An 18026-nucleotide genomic window follows, 5' to 3' on the forward strand; every position below is an offset into this window, starting at 1 on the left:
TCTGTCCACCACTGTAAAGGACGTTCCTTCAACTAGCCGCCAATGTGAGGGGTATTTTAGCACTGATTCTAATGAACTGGTTTTAGCAGGGGTTCCCCAAGACCTGACATTTATTTCAGGGGTTCCTCTGGGGGTAAGGAGGTTGAGAAAGGCTGCTGTAAAGTAATGAGTCCAGGGACATCATCCTTGGGCACAAGACACAGGCAAATAGAAGTAATTAGCCAATATTTGCTCTCCCACGTGTGAACTCAGAGTGGTGAGGTTATCCGGTTAATAGTTAGAGAGATCTTGGCTTGCACCATAATGTGGACTCATCCTGTTCTATATAAGTGATCAATCAGTCCATTAGATTGCGGTGTCCTCTGTAGACCTCGATCCTTTTTAGTGAGTATGCAAAATTTAATAATTATTCAGATTCTTTTTCCAAAAAATCAGCTTTACAGCAAAGATCCAGTGATTTGTTTTTTTAAGCATATTGGTCCTTATGGGCCTTTGCCTCGGGCAGCCAGGATAGATGGGGCAGCACCAAACCCCAGAATTTACAAAATTTGTTCCATTTTTCTTTTGTTTCCCCATATCTGGCCACCTCCAGACATTTGTGGCTAAATTCAGAACATTTCACTAAGGGGGTGCAGGGGATATGAGAGGAGTCACAAGGCTGGATGACATCCAACCAAAACATCGGGATCTCCTGGGAGAAACGCTCAATGTTCAAAAGACCTACAGGGTCAGTCCGCCAAAAATCAATATTTTAATTTTGACTTGGGTGGGGTGATCTGGGTTCTGGGTCCTAGCTCTTCCTGCTTGATGTTCCCATAAAGATTTTCAGATATTTTTCACAAATAAGGAAAAGGGTGAGCTAACTCACAACACCCCCCTGTTCCTCGTTGCATCTACCATGTGTGATTCCCATCTTCCAATGCCCTCTCCAGCTGGTACAAGAGCAATTTAAAATTTCACTAAACAGTGCTGAGGGCCATGTAGCCAGGGGTGTATTTACCAAAAGGCAAACAAGGCATTGGCTTAGGGCGGCATTTTTCAAGGGGGCAGCACCACCCCCCAAAAGAAGGGATGGAAGAAGGGACACATGCAGCATGGGGACCACGTGGGTTCCGAGAGAGGTTGGGGGCTGCTGGATGGTGTATGGAGAGCCCGACTCTTGTTCCTGAGAATGTCTGGAGCTGTGAAGGTGAGTGTCTTTCCCTCTCTTGCTGGGGGGGGGGGGGGGGGTGTTAGTGGAAGGTTCTTTCAGGTGGGGGGTAGACAGAGGTGTTGTTGGTCAATGTCAGGCTATCTCCGTGGGGGGGCGCCCGATTTTTGTGTTGCCTATGGCATGACGAAACCTAAATACACCACTGCATGTAGCAGCATATTGCTCCGGATGGTGAGTGGTCAGCAATGGCCACATGACCGTGCGGACCAGTCAGAATGTCTTCTTCCTTTCGGGATGCCGTACAGGAAGAAAAGAGCCTCAGAAGGCTTCTAATTGGTCAACATGGTCACATGGCTAGTACTGACCAATAAGCACTTGCAATTATTCATATTATTCGGACTTCGGCGCTGTGTAGTAATGTTTCTACTGCTTCCTACCCGGCCAATCCTGGCATTTCTCTCCTACATGTAAAAAGCATCATTTTTTTGCTAGACAATTACTCAAAACCCCCAAACATTTTGTATATATAATTTTTTAGCCGAGTCCCTAGAGAATAAAATGGCGATCAGTGCAAGTTTCCTGTCCGGACACTTTCCCCCCTTCCAGTCCGGACACTTTCCCCCCCTTCCAGTCCGGACACTTTCACCCCCTTCCAGTCCGGACTGTTGGAGTAAAACAGGACTAGCTTTATTAACAAACAGCACAGCATTTATACACAAAAACCTCCCCCTAGACAGGTATGGCCCACCTTACAAGTCCCAGGAGAAAATGACTTTACATAAACAAATGAACAATCAAACACAAGAAAACAATGGATTCCTGTCCGGCACCTAGCAGTCTGGACTTTGGAGGTGATTAAACAAAGTGATGGCTTAACATAGTTACAGCAAACAATAGTTGATGCCAGAAAACCTGTAACAGAAAATACAGTTTTTTAACCCCACATTTGTTGGATTTCACCCTCTTACCACATATCTGGTGTTAGAGGCCAATGGAGAGAGCGCTTCCCTTGCGGTAAATTCCAGACTCCCGTGGATATGGGGCAGAAGGAGTCAGGTCCAAAGTAGCACGGGTCGCCTGTAGAGTGCTTGTCAAAGGTACACCCAGGAGCACAGCTGATGCACTGGAATGGTGTCTGCAGACAGGTGGCGCTCATGAGAGGTATGCGGGCCTTCAGGGTAGCAGAGGATCACAGAGTAGTCAGTTCAAAGCCAAGGTCAGATGTTGGGTGGAGATTGGAGCAGACGTAGTCAATAGGATAGCTGGGGGTCATACACAGGAGAGCAAGTGAGAATATCCATTAGCCAAGCCAGGGTCAGATCAGGAGAGAAGGTGAGAATATCTGGTAGCCAAGCCAGGATCAGATCAGGAGAGCAGGTGGGAATATCTATTAGCCAAGCTGAGGTCAGAGCAGGAGAGAATATCCGGTAGCCAAGCCAGGCTCAGATCAGGAGAGCAGGTGAGAATATCCGGTAGCCAAGCCAGGGTCAGATCAGGAGAGCAGGTGAGAATATCCGGTAGCCAAGCCGGGGTCAGATCAGGAGAGCAGGTGAGAATATCCGGTAGCCAAGCCGGGGTCAGATCAGGAGAGCAGGTGAGAATATCCGGTAGCCAAGCCAGGGTCAGATCAGAAGTCAGGCAGAGAAGACAGGTCCAGGAACAAGCCAAATCGGTAACAGCAGATCACAGTAGCAAGGGAACACAGACAAAGGTACTGGGGAGCCAGAGATCAACCAGCAATTTGAGGGAGTGATGGGCTTCCTTATAAAGGCCGTCTGGCCGCAAACTGAGCTAATGTGTGCGTAACTATGTGCCAGTGCGCATGCGCGATCTGGCTCAAGTCGGTGCGCCACTGCTCATAGATTTTCGCCAGCATGCATTTCTGCGGCCATGCAAGGTACTGGCAGGAATGCCAGGTCTCCGATTACCTCTGCTGTGGACAGAGCCCTGACACCCCTGCACATTACACATCACTCCAGGATGATAGTTCCACTATGCACAGTATGCCAAGGGATCCCAGAATGTCCCTCGAACCCTAATTGCATGGAAAGGATAGCTGGTATAATTCACAGCCAGCCAGGTATCCAAGGAAGTGACAAACCCTCTTGGAGAAAAGGTTTATTGTAAGAGGAGGGTCTCCTTACTCCTGGGACAATAGTCAGTGGGAAAGAGGCTGGCCCACAGGCCCCTCCAGGAGCCCGAGTCACGGTGGTTTCAGTGACAATCCCCAACATTACATTTGCAGAAATGCAGCCCGAAACTTGCAGGGAACCTCCACCATGCTACGTTACGATTTTGACCTTAAACTCTTATAGTTCCCCAGTAACAACAATAATTAAGGTAGATTACTATTTCAATTTTTTTTTCTTTTTTTTAGGAAAATGAGGGTCCTGTTGTACCTCGGTTTCAGTTTGCTTCTGCTGTGTTTGACAGTCTTTGCTGACCACGAGGGCAAGAAACATGATCACGAAGATGACCATAAGAAGAAAGATGACCATGATCACAAGCACCATGACCATGCCGAAAGAATTTTGCCCATCCAAAAAGTACAAGCTGGCAATAAAAAATTTGCATTCGACCTCTATGGAAAGGTAGCAACTGACCATCCAGAAAAGAACATTGCCATGTCCCCAATAAGTATATCTGTAGCCATGGTCTTCCTGTCTCTCGGTGCAAAGGGCAAAACCCATGACCAGATCGTAGAAGGCATCCGCTTTAACATTTCTGAGATTTCCGAAACAGAAATGAATGATGGCTTCCACGATCTTCAGGAAAAGTTAAATGCTGATGACAGAGAGGTGCATCTCAATAGTGGAAATGGTCTTTTTGTGAGCGAGGTATGCAAAGTCAACGATGACTTTCTCAACAAAGCCAAGAACCTCCGGTCAGGTGTCTCCACTGTAAACTTTGAGGAAAATGAAGAAGTCAAGAAACAAATCAACAGCTACGTTGAGAAGAACACAAACGGCAAGATCGTTGATGTGCTGAGCAGTGTAGACAAGGACGCAGCTTTAGTTCTTGTCAACTTCATTTATTTCAATGGTAAGTCAACAAGACTAAGTTATTAGTGTAAGATGGTGCAGCGCTAAAACTATATTGGTGTATTAACTGCTTTCCATCCGCAGATAGCCGAAGGACGGCTACACTGCGGCCGGCCAGTTCTGGGAGGGCGTCATATGACGTCCTCCCAGAACGCGCTCTCCTGCTCGCACCCGGCGATCTCCGTGATCGCTGTGTCCTACGGACACAGCTGATCACGTGATGTGGTAAAAGTCCAATCACAGCGGCCTTTTACCACGTGATCAGCCGTGTCCAATGACACGCTGATCACCGGGAAATGCAATTGCTGGTTCTTGGCTGCACTTTCCTTGCACTGTCAGAGCATGAGGAAAGTACTGCCGAGAACCGGCAGTTGTCAGAGCAGGGATCGGCACCGATCATCAGGGCACTGATGATCAGTGCCTTGATGATCGGTGCCCAGCAGTGCCGCCCACCAGTGCCGCCCACCAGTGCCCAGCAGTGCCACACACCTGTGCCACACACCTGTGCCCAGAAGTGCCACCTACCTGTGCCCAGCAGTGCCACACACCTGTGCCACACACCTGTGCCCAGAAGTGCCACCTACCTGTGCCCAGCAGTGCCACCCACCTGTGCCCAACCACCTGTGCTCACCAGTGCCACCCACCTGTGCCCACCAATGCCACCCACCTGTGCCCACCAGTGTAGCCCAGCAGTGCTGCCAGTCAGTGCCCAGCGGTTGTGCCAGTCAGTGCCCAGCAGTTGTGCCATTCAGTGCCACCTATCAGTGCTGTCTATCCGTGCCACCTCAGTGCCACCTATCAGTGCCCATCAGTGCCGCCTATTAATGCCCATCAGTGGTGCCTCATCAACGCACATCAGTGAAGGAGAAAAATTACCTGTTTGAAAAATGTTATAATTAGAAACAAAGAAACTTTTTTTATTTTCAAATTTTTGCATTTTTTTGTTTATAGCGCAAAAAGTAAAGCGCCCAGCGGCGATTAAATACCACCAGAAGAAAGCTCTATTTGTGAGAAAAAAAAATGATAGAAATTTCATATGGGTACAATCTTGCATGATCGCGCAATTGTCATTCAAAGTGCGACAGCGCTGGAAGCTGGAAATTGGCCTGGTAAAGAAGGGGGTAGAAGTGCCCTATAGGCAGGAAGGGGGTATAAGTGCCCTATAGGCAGGAAGGGGGTATAAGTGCCCTATAGGCAGGAAGGGGGTATAAGTGCCCTATAGGCAAGTGGTTAAGGACGTATGTGCAGCCTCTTCAAAACACACGGATAGTCACCAGGGGGAGCTCTGGGGATTAAAAAGCTCACCAAAGACCCGTAAAGGGAAATGCCCATAGTGTAGTATTTAAATTGAAATTATTAATAGTAATAAAGGGTTCAAAATATTAAACAATATCCTTCCAGAGCAACAAAATGCAGAGTAATGCAGCAGCAAAAAGGCCGCTATGAGCGCTGACCAGCTGGTATGGTGTGGAGGCCGCCATACCTCCGTGATCTGGCGGCGTGACGTCAAGGCGTGCAAGCTCCTCCAAAACGCGTTTCGTACAAACGTACCCCAACCGAGGAAGTACGTTTGTATGGAACGCTTGCTGATTTTGTTCCATATATTCAAGACTAAGTTATATCTGACAATGAAATAGATGGAAATTGCATCAAAATAATTCTGTATCCCTAGAAGGATTTCTTTGGGGACGGAGAATAGAGAGCAATGGACCTCTTAACTGTCCTGCTATGGGGCCCCTTCATGCACAGTTGCCATTAACATTTTTATTTGATCATTCCTTCTTAGGAACGTGGGAAAAACCTTTCGATGAGAAATTTACCAAAGAAGGAGATTTTCACGTGAATAAAGATCTTACCGTGAAGGTGCCGTTCATGTCCCAGACTGGTTATTACATGACAGGAGCACTGGATGAAGCCGACATTGTATCTGTCCCATACAAAGGGAACGCCTCCATGTTATTCATCCAACCCAAAGATGGCCAAATGAAAGGCGTGGAATCGCACCTCACTGATGTACTGAAGAAATTTCAAACACGTCTTTACAAAGAGTAAGAGCACTTTTCCTTAAAATGATGACATCTTGTCTACAATTGGCCACACACACACGGGTGCTATTGATTGGCATTTGTTTTTCCGATATTCCAGTTATCCAAGACAGGAGTCTGTAAACTTTTTAATCAAAGGGCCAGCTTACTGTCCTTCAGACTTTAGGGGGGCCAGATTATGGCCAGTGGAGGTAGAAAATGTCCCAGGCCCAGCATCAGTGGGAATAAACATGGTCTCAGGGTTGGTGGTCAGTAGGAGGAGGACTAGTGCCCCATCACTGGTATTAGTGGGAGGAATAGTATCCCATCATTGGTGTCAGTGGGAGGAATAGTGCCCCATCACTGGTATCAGTGGGAGGAATAGTGCCCCATCATTGGTGTCAGTGGGAGGAATAGTGCCCCATCATTGGTATTAGTGGGAGGAATAGTATCCCATCATTGGTGTCAGTGGGAGGAATAGTGCCCCATCACTGGTATCAGTGGGAGGAATAGTGCCCCATCACTGGTATTAGTGGGAGGAATAGTGCCCCATCACTGGTATTAGTGGGAGGAATAGTTTTCCATTGTTGGTGTCAGTGGGAGGAATAGTGCCCCATCCTTGATACTAATGGGTGGAATAGTGCCCCATCATTGATACTAGTAGGAGGAATCGTTCCCCTTTATTGATACTAATGGGAGGAATTGTTCCCCATCATTGATGTTAATGGGAGGAATAGTGCCCCATCATTGATGCTAATGGGAGGAATAGTGCCCCATCATTGGTATCAGTGGGAGGAATAGTGCCCCATCATTGGTATCAGTGGGAGGAATAGTGCCTCATCATTGGTATCAGTGGGAGGAATAGTGCACCATCATTGGTGTCAGTGGGAGGAATAGTGCCCCATCATTGGTATCAGTGGGAGGAATAGTGCCCCATCATTGGTATCAGTGGGAGGAATAGTGCACCATCATTGGTGTCAGTGGGAGGAATAGTGCCTCATCATTGGTATCAGTGGGAGGAATAGTGCCCCATCATTGGTATCAGTGGGAGGAATAGTGCACCATCATTGGTGTCAGTGGGAGGAATAGTGCCCCATCATTGGTGTCAGTGGGAGGAATAGTGCCCCATCATTGGTATCAGTGGGAGGAATAGTGCCCCATCATTGGTGTCAGTGGGAGGAATAGTGTCCCATCGCTGGTATCAGTGGGAGGAATAGTGCCCCATCGTTGATACTAATGGGAGGAATAGTGCCCCATCCTTGATACTAATGGGAGGAATAGCGCTCCATTCTTGATGCTAATAGAAGAAATAGTGCCCCATCATTGATACTAGACAGAGGAATGGTTTCCCATCGTTGATACTAATGGGAGGAATAGTGCCCCATCATTGATACTTTAGGGAGGAATAGTGCCCCATCCTTGATACTAATGGGAGGAATAGTGCCCCATCCTTGATACTAATGGGAGGAATAGTGCCCCATTCTTGATACTAATGGGAGGAATAGTGCCCCATTCTTGATACTAATGGGAGGAATAGTGCCCCATCCTTGATACTAATGGGAGGAACAGTACCCCATTCTTGACACTAATGGGAGGAATAGTGCCCCATTCTTGATACTAATGGGAGGAATAGTGCCCCATCCTTGATACTAATGGGAGGAATAATGCCCCATCCTTGATACTAATGGGAGGAATAGTGCCCCATCCTTGATACTAGACGGAGGAATAGTGCCCCATCCTTGATACTAATGGGAGGAATAGTGCCCCATCCTTGCTACTAGACGGAGGAATAGTGCCCCATCCTTGATACTAATGGGAGGAATAGTGCCCCATCCTTGATACTAATGGGAGGAATAGTGCCCCATCCTTGATACTAATGGGAGGAATAGTGCCCCATCCTTGATACCAATGGGAGGAATAGTGCCCCATCCTTGATACTAGAAGGAGGAATAGTGCCCCATCATTAGTATCAGTGGGAGGAGTTATGCCTCACTGTTGGTGTCAGTAGGAGGAACAGTGCCCCATATCATTTGGAGTAATAGTGTCCCAAGGGCCGCATAAAGACTAACAAAGGTCCACATCCGGCCCTTGGGGCACAGTCTGGAGACCACTGATCTAGGAAATTCAAGAGCACAAGCATCACAAGATCAGTCAAAGTGCAATTGGGTGCAGCAGGGGGAAACCTTACTGGTCTGATGCTAAAATGTGATTGCAGGGACCTGTGCAGTGACTCAAAGGGTTACTTTCCAAAAAACGATCAATTGCTTAAAAATTCGTCTCTTGAAAAAAAAAAAGCCAAAAATCCCAGTTTGTGGCCCAACATGTGATACGTATTAGGACCTGTGACAACAGGCTTTTGTTGGCTTCCAATGGGCTTTGTATTCCCATACTTGTCCATGCCTGATGTCAAACTTCCCGCTCCCCCCCGCTTCAGCAGGGACAGGCCCAGAATCGATCCATCTATTGGCAAGCTGATTGTACACAAAATTGATCCATCGATCGACTTGGGTACAACCAGCCTGTCAAATTTTTAACATTTTATTACCGCCGGTGGCTATAGCCGCTAGTAGTAATCATGGTGTTCTGCTGGTTGGATAGGCTTCCCGCTCCTCCCACTTCAGCAGGGACAGGCCCAGACTCAATCCATCTATAGGCAAGCTGATTGTAAACAAAATTGATCCATCGATCGACTTGGGTACAACCAGCCTGTCAAATTTTTAAAATTTTATTACCGCCGGTGGCTATAGCCGCTAGTAGTAATCATGGTGTTCTGCTGGTTGGATAGGCTTCCCGCTCCTCCCACTTCAGCAGGGACAGGCCCAGACTCAATCCATCTATAGGCAAGCTGATTGTACACAAAATTGATCCATTGATCGACTTGGGTACAACCAGCCTGACAGATTTTTTAAATTCGATTACCGCTGGTGGCTATAGCCACTATTAGTAATCATGATGTTCTGCTGGTTGGATAAGCTTCCTGCTCCTCCCACTTCAGCAGGGACAGGCCCAGACTAGATCCATCTATGGGCAAGCCGATTGTACACAAATTGATCCATCGATCGCCTTGGGTACAACCATCCTGTCATATTTTTAACATTCGATTACCGCCGGTGGCTATAGCCACTATTAGTAATCATGGTGTTCTGCTGGTTGGATAGGCTTCCTGCTCCTCCCACTTCAGCAGGGACAGGCCCAGAATCGATCCATCTATGGGCAAGCTGATTGTACACAAATTGATCCATCGATCGCCTTGGGTACAACCAGCCTGTCAGATTTTTTAAATTCGATTACTGCTGGTGGCTATAGCCGCTAGTAGTAATCATGGTGTTCTGCTGGCCAGGTAGGCTGTCAAAGATGAAAGAGATAATGTAGCAGCAGACACAAAAAGAAGATATCCCTTCTAATAAAAACAACTGAAATAATAGTGTGTTGTGCTTATAAAATGATCTCAAAGTATAAAACATACAACATGCAAATAACATGCAAGCCCAATACATGAGCCTTACATTACACATCAGCAGAGGCGGACTGACCATTTGGAAACTCGGGCACTGCCCGAGGGCCCGGGGTCAGTAGGGGGCCCCATGAGATGCCGCTGGTAGCTTTTTCATAGGCTTTTTTGAGTTTGGGCAAGGACACAGGGGCCCCATGATCCCCTATTGCCCGGGGGCCCCATGAGTTGTCAGTCCGCCCCTGCACATCAGTGAAAAACTTGTGACGAAATAAGTGAAAAAAGTATATGAAAGCTAAAGTAAAGTGTCCAGAAAAGAGTCCAAAACAAAACCATATCAAATGTTTAAATTGAGAAAATGGACAAGTTAAGGAAAAAAAAAATAAGGTCTTTGTAAAATGGCAGCAACACATCTCAAAAAAGTTAGGAAAAGGCAACAAAAATCCAGCTGATTGAGCTAACAAGGAAGAAGCTGGAAGAACATTCTGCAATTAATTAGCTTAATTGGCAACAGGTCAGAAACGTGATTGGGTATAAAAAGAGCATCTTAGAGAGTCAGAGTGTCTCAGAAGTAAGGATGGGCAGAGGTTCAACAATCTGTGAAAAGCTGAAAAAACTATTTCAGAATAATGTTCCTGGAGAAATCTCTGTGCTAGGGACAAGGCCAAAACGCAATATCTGATGCCGGAGACTTTCGGGCCCTCAGACGGCACTGCTTTAAAAACAGGCAGGATTCTGTGATGGACATCACTGCATGGGCTCAGAATACTCACACAAATCACTGTCTGTGTACACAGTTCGCCATTCCATCCAAAAATACAAGGTAAAGCTCTTATTGTGGAAAGAAGAAGCCATATCTGAACACGATCCAGAGACACCACCATCTTCTCTGGGCCAAAGCTCAAATTAAATGGTCTGTTGCAAAGTGGGAAACTGTTTTCTGGGCCAATGTTTATTAAACAGTAAATGGTTGTTGCAAACGGGAAACTGTTCTCTGGGCCAAAATTCATTATACAGTATATACAGTAAATGGTCTGTTGCAAACGGGAAACTGTTCTCTGGGCCAAAGTTCATTATACAGTAAATGGTCTGTTGCAAACGGGAAACTGTTCTCTGGGCCAAAGTTTATTATACAGTAAATGGTTTGTTGCAAACAGGAATCTGTTCTCTGGGCCAAAGTTCATTATACAGTAAATGGTCTGTTGCAAACGGGAAACTGTTCCCTGGGCCAAAGTTCATTATACAGTAAATGGTCTGTTGCAAAGTGGAAAACTGTTCTGTGGTCTGTGAAGCTAAATTTAAATTTTTTTTTGGCAGCCATGGGTGCTACGCCCTCTAAAGAGGAGAGGGACCTTCCGCCTTCTTATCAGTGCTCAGTTTAAAAGCCGGCATCTCTGGTGGCATGGGGGGTATTAGTGTGTATGGAATGGGCAGCTTGCACATCCAGAAAGGCTCCATCAATGCTGAAAGATACATCCAGGTTTTAGAGCAGCATATGCCCAGGAAAGAAGGTGACAACATTCCTCTCCCAAAACTCCATGAACTGGTCTCCTCAGATCCCAGACGTTACGGAGCGTCGTTAAAAGAAAAGGGGAGGATGCGCCATACTAAACGTGGCCCTGTCCCAACTTTTTTGAGACACGTTGCTGCCAGCAATTTCAAAATGACCATATTTTTTTCTTAAAACGATCCATTTTCTCGGTTTCAGCATTTGATATGTTTTTGATTTTCTATGAATAAATCTTAATTCATGAGATTTGCAAATCATTGCATTTTGTTTTTATAGAGATTTAAATCGGCACCCGGACTTTTTTGGAATTGAAGTTGTATGTTACCGGCAGGATCACCAATGGAAAGTAACAGAAAATAAACCTGAAAAAAATAAAAACTGGTTGCACCAATTCTTCAGATAGATTGTAAGCTCTCAGGATCAGGGCCCTCGGTTTCCTCCTGTACCAAATTGTATTGTACCTGTACTGTCTGCCTTCATTATGTACTGCGCCACGCACACTGTTGGCGCCATATAAATCCTGTATAATAATAATAAATACTGTCTGTATCGATCACCACTGGTTTCTTTTATCCTCCTGCAGCCTTGTGGATTTAAGAATTCCCAAGTTTGACATTTCTGGTGATATCGACCTAAAACAAGTTCTACCCAAACTCGGAATAGTCGATATGTTCTCCAACGAAGCAAATCTTTCTGGAATCACTGGGACTCCCAACCTGAAAATTTCACAGGTGATTTTTTTTTTCTTTTTTAGTGTTATGGATAAAATTTTTTTGGGGGGGGTGAAGAATGGGATCATCAAAAACAAATACGATGGGAGCAAAGGAAAGGTTTTAGGCCCCATGTACACGGGACGTTTCTGAACGATGGAAACTGACTGCTGGAAAACGTAGGTTAAAAAACGTCTCTTTAGCCGCGTTTATGTTTGTTTATGTGCGTTTGTGTGTGTTTGTGTTTAGAAGCGTTTTTTAAAGATAAGCACAGGAGAACCTCCCAAATGCCCAGAGAAGTGGTAAAATATTAACTATTTCAGACTGTTTCAGAGAAATACAGAGAGTAGAAGCAGAGACAGCAGTATGTGTTGAGGTTAGCTTAGGTGTGAGTTGCTCATTAACAATTTTTTTGCTTCCAAGGGTGGGAAAGGTGTCTGGTTGAGTCATTAAGGTCACCTGGCAGGGGGTCTTCATGAGGAATTTGAGGTGTGAATTGGTCATTAACATATCTTTTGTTTCCAAGGGTGGGAGAGGTCCGAGGTGTGAATTGGTCATTAACATATCTTTTGTTTCCAAGGGTGGGAGAGGTCCGAGGTGTGAATTGGTCATTAACATATCTTTTGTTTCCAAGGGTGGGAGAGGTCTGAGGTGAGAATTGGTCATTAACATATCTTTTGTTTCCAAGGGTGGGAGAGGTCTGAGGTGTGAATGGTCATTAACATATCTTTTGTTTCCAAGGGTGGGAGAGGTCTGAGGTGTGAATGGTCATTAACATATCTTTTGTTTCCAAGGGTGGGAGAGGTCCGAGGTGTGAATTGCTCATTAACATATCTTTTGTTTCCAAGGGTGGGAGAGGTCTGAGGTGTGAATGGTCATTAACATATCTTTTGTTTCCAAGGGTGGGAGAGGTCCCAGGTGTGAATAGGTCATTAACATATCTTTTGTTTCCAAGGGTGGGAGAGGTCCGAGGTGTGAATTGGTCATTAACATATCTTTTGTTTCCAAGGGTGGGAGAGGTCTGAGGTGTGAATTGGTCATTACAATGTGTGACCAGCTTGGTAGGAACATCCTGTGTTAGGTGTTCAGTGTTTTGTCCATTAGAGTACCTTGAAAAAGCGTGGCATGCATTTTTCATGATGATAAAAGGCTCTGGACAGCATCTGGAACTGGAAGAGTTAAACAAAACTTTCAGACACAATCGCTTATAAATGCGGCTTGTTTAGCCGTGTTTACAAGCGTTTTGCGTTTGAAATACTGAGGGCTCATGTACACTGCAGCTGATAAACTCACATTTAGGAGCTGTTCAGCATTTTTTTCAGCAGCCCCTGAATTCACCCTAATGTTTTCCTAAGTATCCATGTAAACAGAGTCGTTTACAGGCATTTGAGTTTACAGTCATTTTTTTGAATGCAGATTTCAGCGTTCAGCAGTCGATTTTTATCAGCGTTTCAAATGCAAAATGCGGCTAAACGCGGCAAAAGCGTTTGCGTCTGAATTTTTTTTTAACTCTTCCAGTTCCCAATGCTGTCCAGATCCTTTTTTCATCATGAAAAATGCATGCAAAGCGTTTTCATGGTACTCAAATGGACAAAACACTGAACACAGGATGTTCCTACCAAGCTTGTCACACATTGTAATGACCAATTCACATCTCAGACCTCTCCCACCCTTGGAAACAAAAGATATGTTAATGACCATTCACACCTCAGACCTCTCCCACCCTTGGTAACAAAAGATATGTTAATGACCAATTCACACCTCAGACCTCTCCCACCCTTGGAAACAAAAGATATGTTAATGACCATTCACACCTCAGACCTCTCCCACCCTTGGTAACAAAAGATATGTTAATGACCATTCACACCTCAGACCTCTCCCACCCTTGGAAACAAAAGATATGTTAATGACCATTCACACCTCAGACCTCTCCCACCCTTGGTAACAAAAGATATGTTAATGACCATTCACACCTCAGACCTCTCCCACCCTTGGAAACAAAAGATATGTTAACCACTTGCCTACCAGGCACTTATACCCCCTTCCTTACCAGGCCAATTTTCAGCTTTCAGCGCTGCCGCACTTTGATTGACAATTGCGCGGTCATGCAACATTGTACCCATATGAAATTTTGATCATTTTTTTCTCACAAATAGAGCTTTCTTTTGGTGGTATTTAATCGCCACTGGGCGCTTTACTTTTTGCGCTATAAATTAAAAAATGTGCAAAAAATTTGAAAAAAAAAAACAAGTTTATTTGTTTCTTTTATAAAATTTTTCAAACAGGTATTTTTTCTCCTTCACTGATTTGCGTTGATGAGGCGGCACTGATGGGCACTGATAGGCGGCACTGATGGGCACTGATAGGCAGCACTAAAGGGCACTGATAGGCAGTACTAATGAGGTGGCACGGATAGGCGGCACTGATAGACAGCACTAATTAGGGGTCACGGATAGGCGGCACTGATATGCAGCACTGATAGGCGGCACTGATAGGTGACACTGATGATGGGTACTGATAGACGGCACTGACTGGCATCACTTCTGAGCACTGACTGGCGGCACTGACTGGCACAACCCCTGGGCACTGACTGGTGGCACTGACTGGCAGCACTGCTGGGCTGCACAGGTGGGTGGCACTGGTGGGTGGGCACAGATGGGTGGCACTTATGGGCACAGGTGGGTGGCACTGGTGGGCACAGGTGGGTGGGCACAGGTGGGTGGCACTGCTGGGCACATGTAGGTGGCACTTCTGGGCACAGGTAGGTGGCACTGCAGAGTGGCACAGGTGGGTGCACTGCTGGGCACAGGTGGGGCACTGCTGGGCACAGGTGGGGGCACTGCTGGGAACGGGTGGGCGGGGCTAGTGGGCGCACTGCTGGGCGGAACTTGCGGGTGTCACTGCTGGGCACCGATCATCAGGGCACTGATCATCAGTGCCCTGATGATCGGTGCCGATCCCCGCTCTGACAACTGCCGGTTCTCGGCAGTACTTTCCTCACGATCTGACAGCGTGAGGAAAGTGCAGCCGAGAACCGGCACTTGCATTTCCCTGTGATCAGCGTGTCATTGGACACCGCTGATCACGTGGTAAAAGGCCGGTGGGATCGGCCTTTCACCACATCACGTGATCAGCTGTGTCCGTAGGACACAGCGATCACGGAGATCGCCGGGTGCGCGCCCCCTGGGGCGAGCAGGAGAGCGCGTTCTGGGAGGACGTCATATGACGTCCACTCAGAACTGGCCGGCCGCGGTGAAGCCGTCATTCGGCTATGCGCGGTCGGCAAGAGGTTAATGACCATTCCCAGCTCAGACCTCTCCCACCCTTGGAAACAAAAGATATGTTAATGACCAATTCACACCTCAGACCTCTCCCACCCTTGGAAACAAAATATAAGTTAATGACCAATTCACACCTCGGACCTCTCCTTAGTCTATATACGGAAAAAATAAATAAAAATTTAAATTAAAAAAAAAAAACATGGAGTCTTAGTCTTGAAAATTGGTAACTATATGTCTACTTTGTGGGCGTGAATTGGTAAAATTGGTAAAAAAATAAATAAATAAAAAGGACGTAGAAGACTCCGGGATTCACTGACTGGGACTGTGGACTGGGTGGTGTCGCTGCAAGTAGACAAAGGATTGATGATTTCCTTTTATTCTCTGAACTGCATGAATGTGACGGTCACTATGAGCTTTTTTGTGCATTCACGTGTAAAAAAAAAAAAAAAAGACATTGTTCTGTCCTCACAACACGTTTCCCTTTGTGTAACGCGACACGCAGCTGAACCCTCCTACTCTGCAACGAGCCAAACTAAAGGCAATCTTAAAGCTTTACTAACAAAACAGGGTGGGGGGAAACTATAGAAAAAAAACCAGATAAGAAATACATACAATCACAACGAAATAATGAAGCTGCGGAATACATCAGTGCTCACCAGCGATGCTGCCTGTAGGGAATGTGAGTTCAGTCCGTGACATGTTGCAGAGAATTATGACTGGTTCCTTTCCTTCAGTTCTTAAAGCAGAACCCAAAAAAGGGGAAGTTCCGCTTTTCTGCCTCACCTCCACCTCCCACTTGTTTTTTTTTGTGGGGGGGGTCAGGTTTTGACAAGTAACCGCTCCTACTTCCAGATAGGTTCAGCCCCCCTCCTTCTCCTACAGTATTCTGAGACACTTCACAGGTCCCAGAAGACTGAGGCCCATTCACAAAGCACAGCACAGTTCATGCATGGGAACTGCCATTTTCCCTTTCTTAAGATGGCAGTGCCAGCACTCGAAGCCGATTGAAGAATCGACCCGGGGTGAGGACATCGCTGGGTCCCTGGACAGGAAAGTGCCCTTGTATTAAAAGTCAGCAGCTACAGTATTTTTAGCTGCTGACTTAAATTTTTGGGGGCAGCCAGGAACTCCTCTTTAAAGGAGTTCCCAGGATGCACCTGTTTCCTTTTCTTAGAATGAAGGAGTTTTTTTTAACCAGTTGCCGACCGCAGGTAGCTGAATGACGGCTGCACAGTGGCTGGCCAGTTCTGGGAGGCCGTCATATGAAATATGAACAAAGCACATCCCGCTATAGTGTGTCCTGGTCTCAGTCCAGAGCACTAAGCATCATTTCTATCTGCTGCCTCCTTCCTCTGCTGTCAGCATGAGTCACTTTTGACAGGTTTTCCTTACACCAAGAGAAAAAAAGGTGACAGGGGAGGAGCTCCAGCACACAGCCTGTGATTGGGGGGGGGGAAGGGGGTGTCCCTCCAATCAGCTCCCGTGCTTTCCTCACTGAGCTCTGCACATTGTAGCTTTAGCTCTCTGCCCCCTTTTTTCTGAACTCTCAGATAAGCTTTAAAACTTTACACTTTGAATGGTGGTAGAGAAGAGAAGACGGTAGATAAACAGGTACAACTCTTAGGGGGATTTGTTTCATCTCTGTGGCCATGCACTTCACTGTTGTATAGAGCGTATTTAAATCTGTTTTTTTTTCCCTCCTCTGCAGGCTCTTCACAAAGCTAAGATAAATGTACATGAGAAGGGGACAGAGGCTGCCGGGGCCACAGTCATGGAGGCCATTCCCATGAGACTTCCTACTCAGATTACGTTAAATTATCCATTCGTGTTCATTATCTTTGACCACAACCTCAAAACCATCCTCTTCATGGGGAAAGTTGTGAACCCAAGCGAGTAATCCTCTGCGCACGTCATCACTGTACCTTCAATAAAGACCATACTTTGTCGGAGTATTTCTTCTTCTTTGCCATCTGCAACATTGTAGCAGAGGCTTCAAACACAAGGGATGTTCTTTGGCACATACATGGAAGGATGTAGCGAACAATGGAGATCTTTTATAATAATCTCAGTCTTCGATTTCATCTTTTATGGTTTAGCCCAGCTTTTCTCAACCGGGGTGCCCAGGGTGCCTTGAGGTTTCTTCAGAGGTGTCTTGAGGTTTCTTCAGAGGTGTCTTTAGGTTTCTTCAGGGGTGCCTTGAGGTTTCTTCAGAGGTGTCTTTAGGTTTCTTCAGGGGTGCCTTGAGGTTTCTTCAGAGGTGTCTTTAGGTTTCTTCAGGGGTGCTTTGAGGTTTCTTCAGGGGTTCCTCGAGGTTTCTTCAGGGGTGCCTTGAGGTTTCTTCAGGGGTGTCTTGAGGTTTCTTCAGGGGTGCCTTGAGGTTTCTTCAGGGGCACATTGAGGTTTCTTCAGGGGCGCCTTGAGGTTTCTTCAGGGGTGCCTTGAGGTTTCTTCAGGGGCGTTCTGAGGTTTCTTCAGGGGTGCCTTGATGTTTCTTCAAGGGGGTCTTGAGGTTTCTTCAGGGGTGTCTTGAGGTTTCTTCAGGGGTGTCCTGAGATTTCTTCAGGGATGTCCTGAGGTTTCTTCAGGGGTGCCTTGAGGTTTCTTCAGGGATTTCCTGAGGTTTCTTCAGGGATGTCCTGAGGTTTCTTCAGGGGTGCCTTGAGGTTTCTTCAGGGGTGTCTTGAGGTTTCTTCAGGAGTGTCCTGAGGGTTCTTCAGGGTGCCTTGAAGTTTCTTCAGGGGTGTCTTGAGCAGAGGCGTCCCTAGGGTTGGTGTCACCTGGTGCGGTAACACTTGGTGACACCCCCTCCGACGATCCCCGCAGAATGGATCGGATCTGCGGATTGAGCATAATGGA

General features: G+C 46.4%; 1 protein-coding gene across 1 annotated transcript; it reads left to right on the plus strand.

Moving 5' to 3' along the window:
- The first annotated feature begins 318 nt into the window (after positions 1-318).
- LOC149428438 (alpha-1-antitrypsin-like) lies at positions 319-17119 on the plus strand. The gene is made up of 5 exons (XM_089667398.1): positions 319-384; positions 3531-4195; positions 5981-6242; positions 11763-11910; positions 16879-17119. The coding sequence occupies exons 2-5, from the start codon at positions 3535-3537 to the stop codon at positions 17065-17067; spliced, it is 1260 nt and encodes a 419-aa protein (XP_089523524.1). The 5' UTR covers positions 319-384; positions 3531-3534; the 3' UTR covers positions 17068-17119.
- Positions 17120-18026: the final 907 nt, after the last annotated feature.

The sequence above is a fragment of the Staurois parvus genome, unplaced genomic scaffold (assembly GCF_062004578.1).
Source record: "Staurois parvus isolate SC_StPar_1 unplaced genomic scaffold, SC_StPar_1.0 ptg003243l, whole genome shotgun sequence".
NCBI classification, from domain to species: Eukaryota; Metazoa; Chordata; class Amphibia; order Anura; family Ranidae; genus Staurois; species Staurois parvus.

Coding starts and splice junctions, on each gene's coding strand:
- LOC149428438 (XM_089667398.1), top strand. CDS start 3,535: ATGAGGGTCCTGTTGTACCTCGGTTTCAGTTTGCTTCTGCTGTGTTTG. Junction 4,196..5,980: donor CAACTTCATTTATTTCAATG/GTAAGTCAACAA, acceptor ATTCCTTCTTAG/GAACGTGGGAAAAACCTTTC. Junction 11,911..16,878: donor CCAACCTGAAAATTTCACAG/GTGATTTTTTTT, acceptor CCTCCTCTGCAG/GCTCTTCACAAAGCTAAGAT.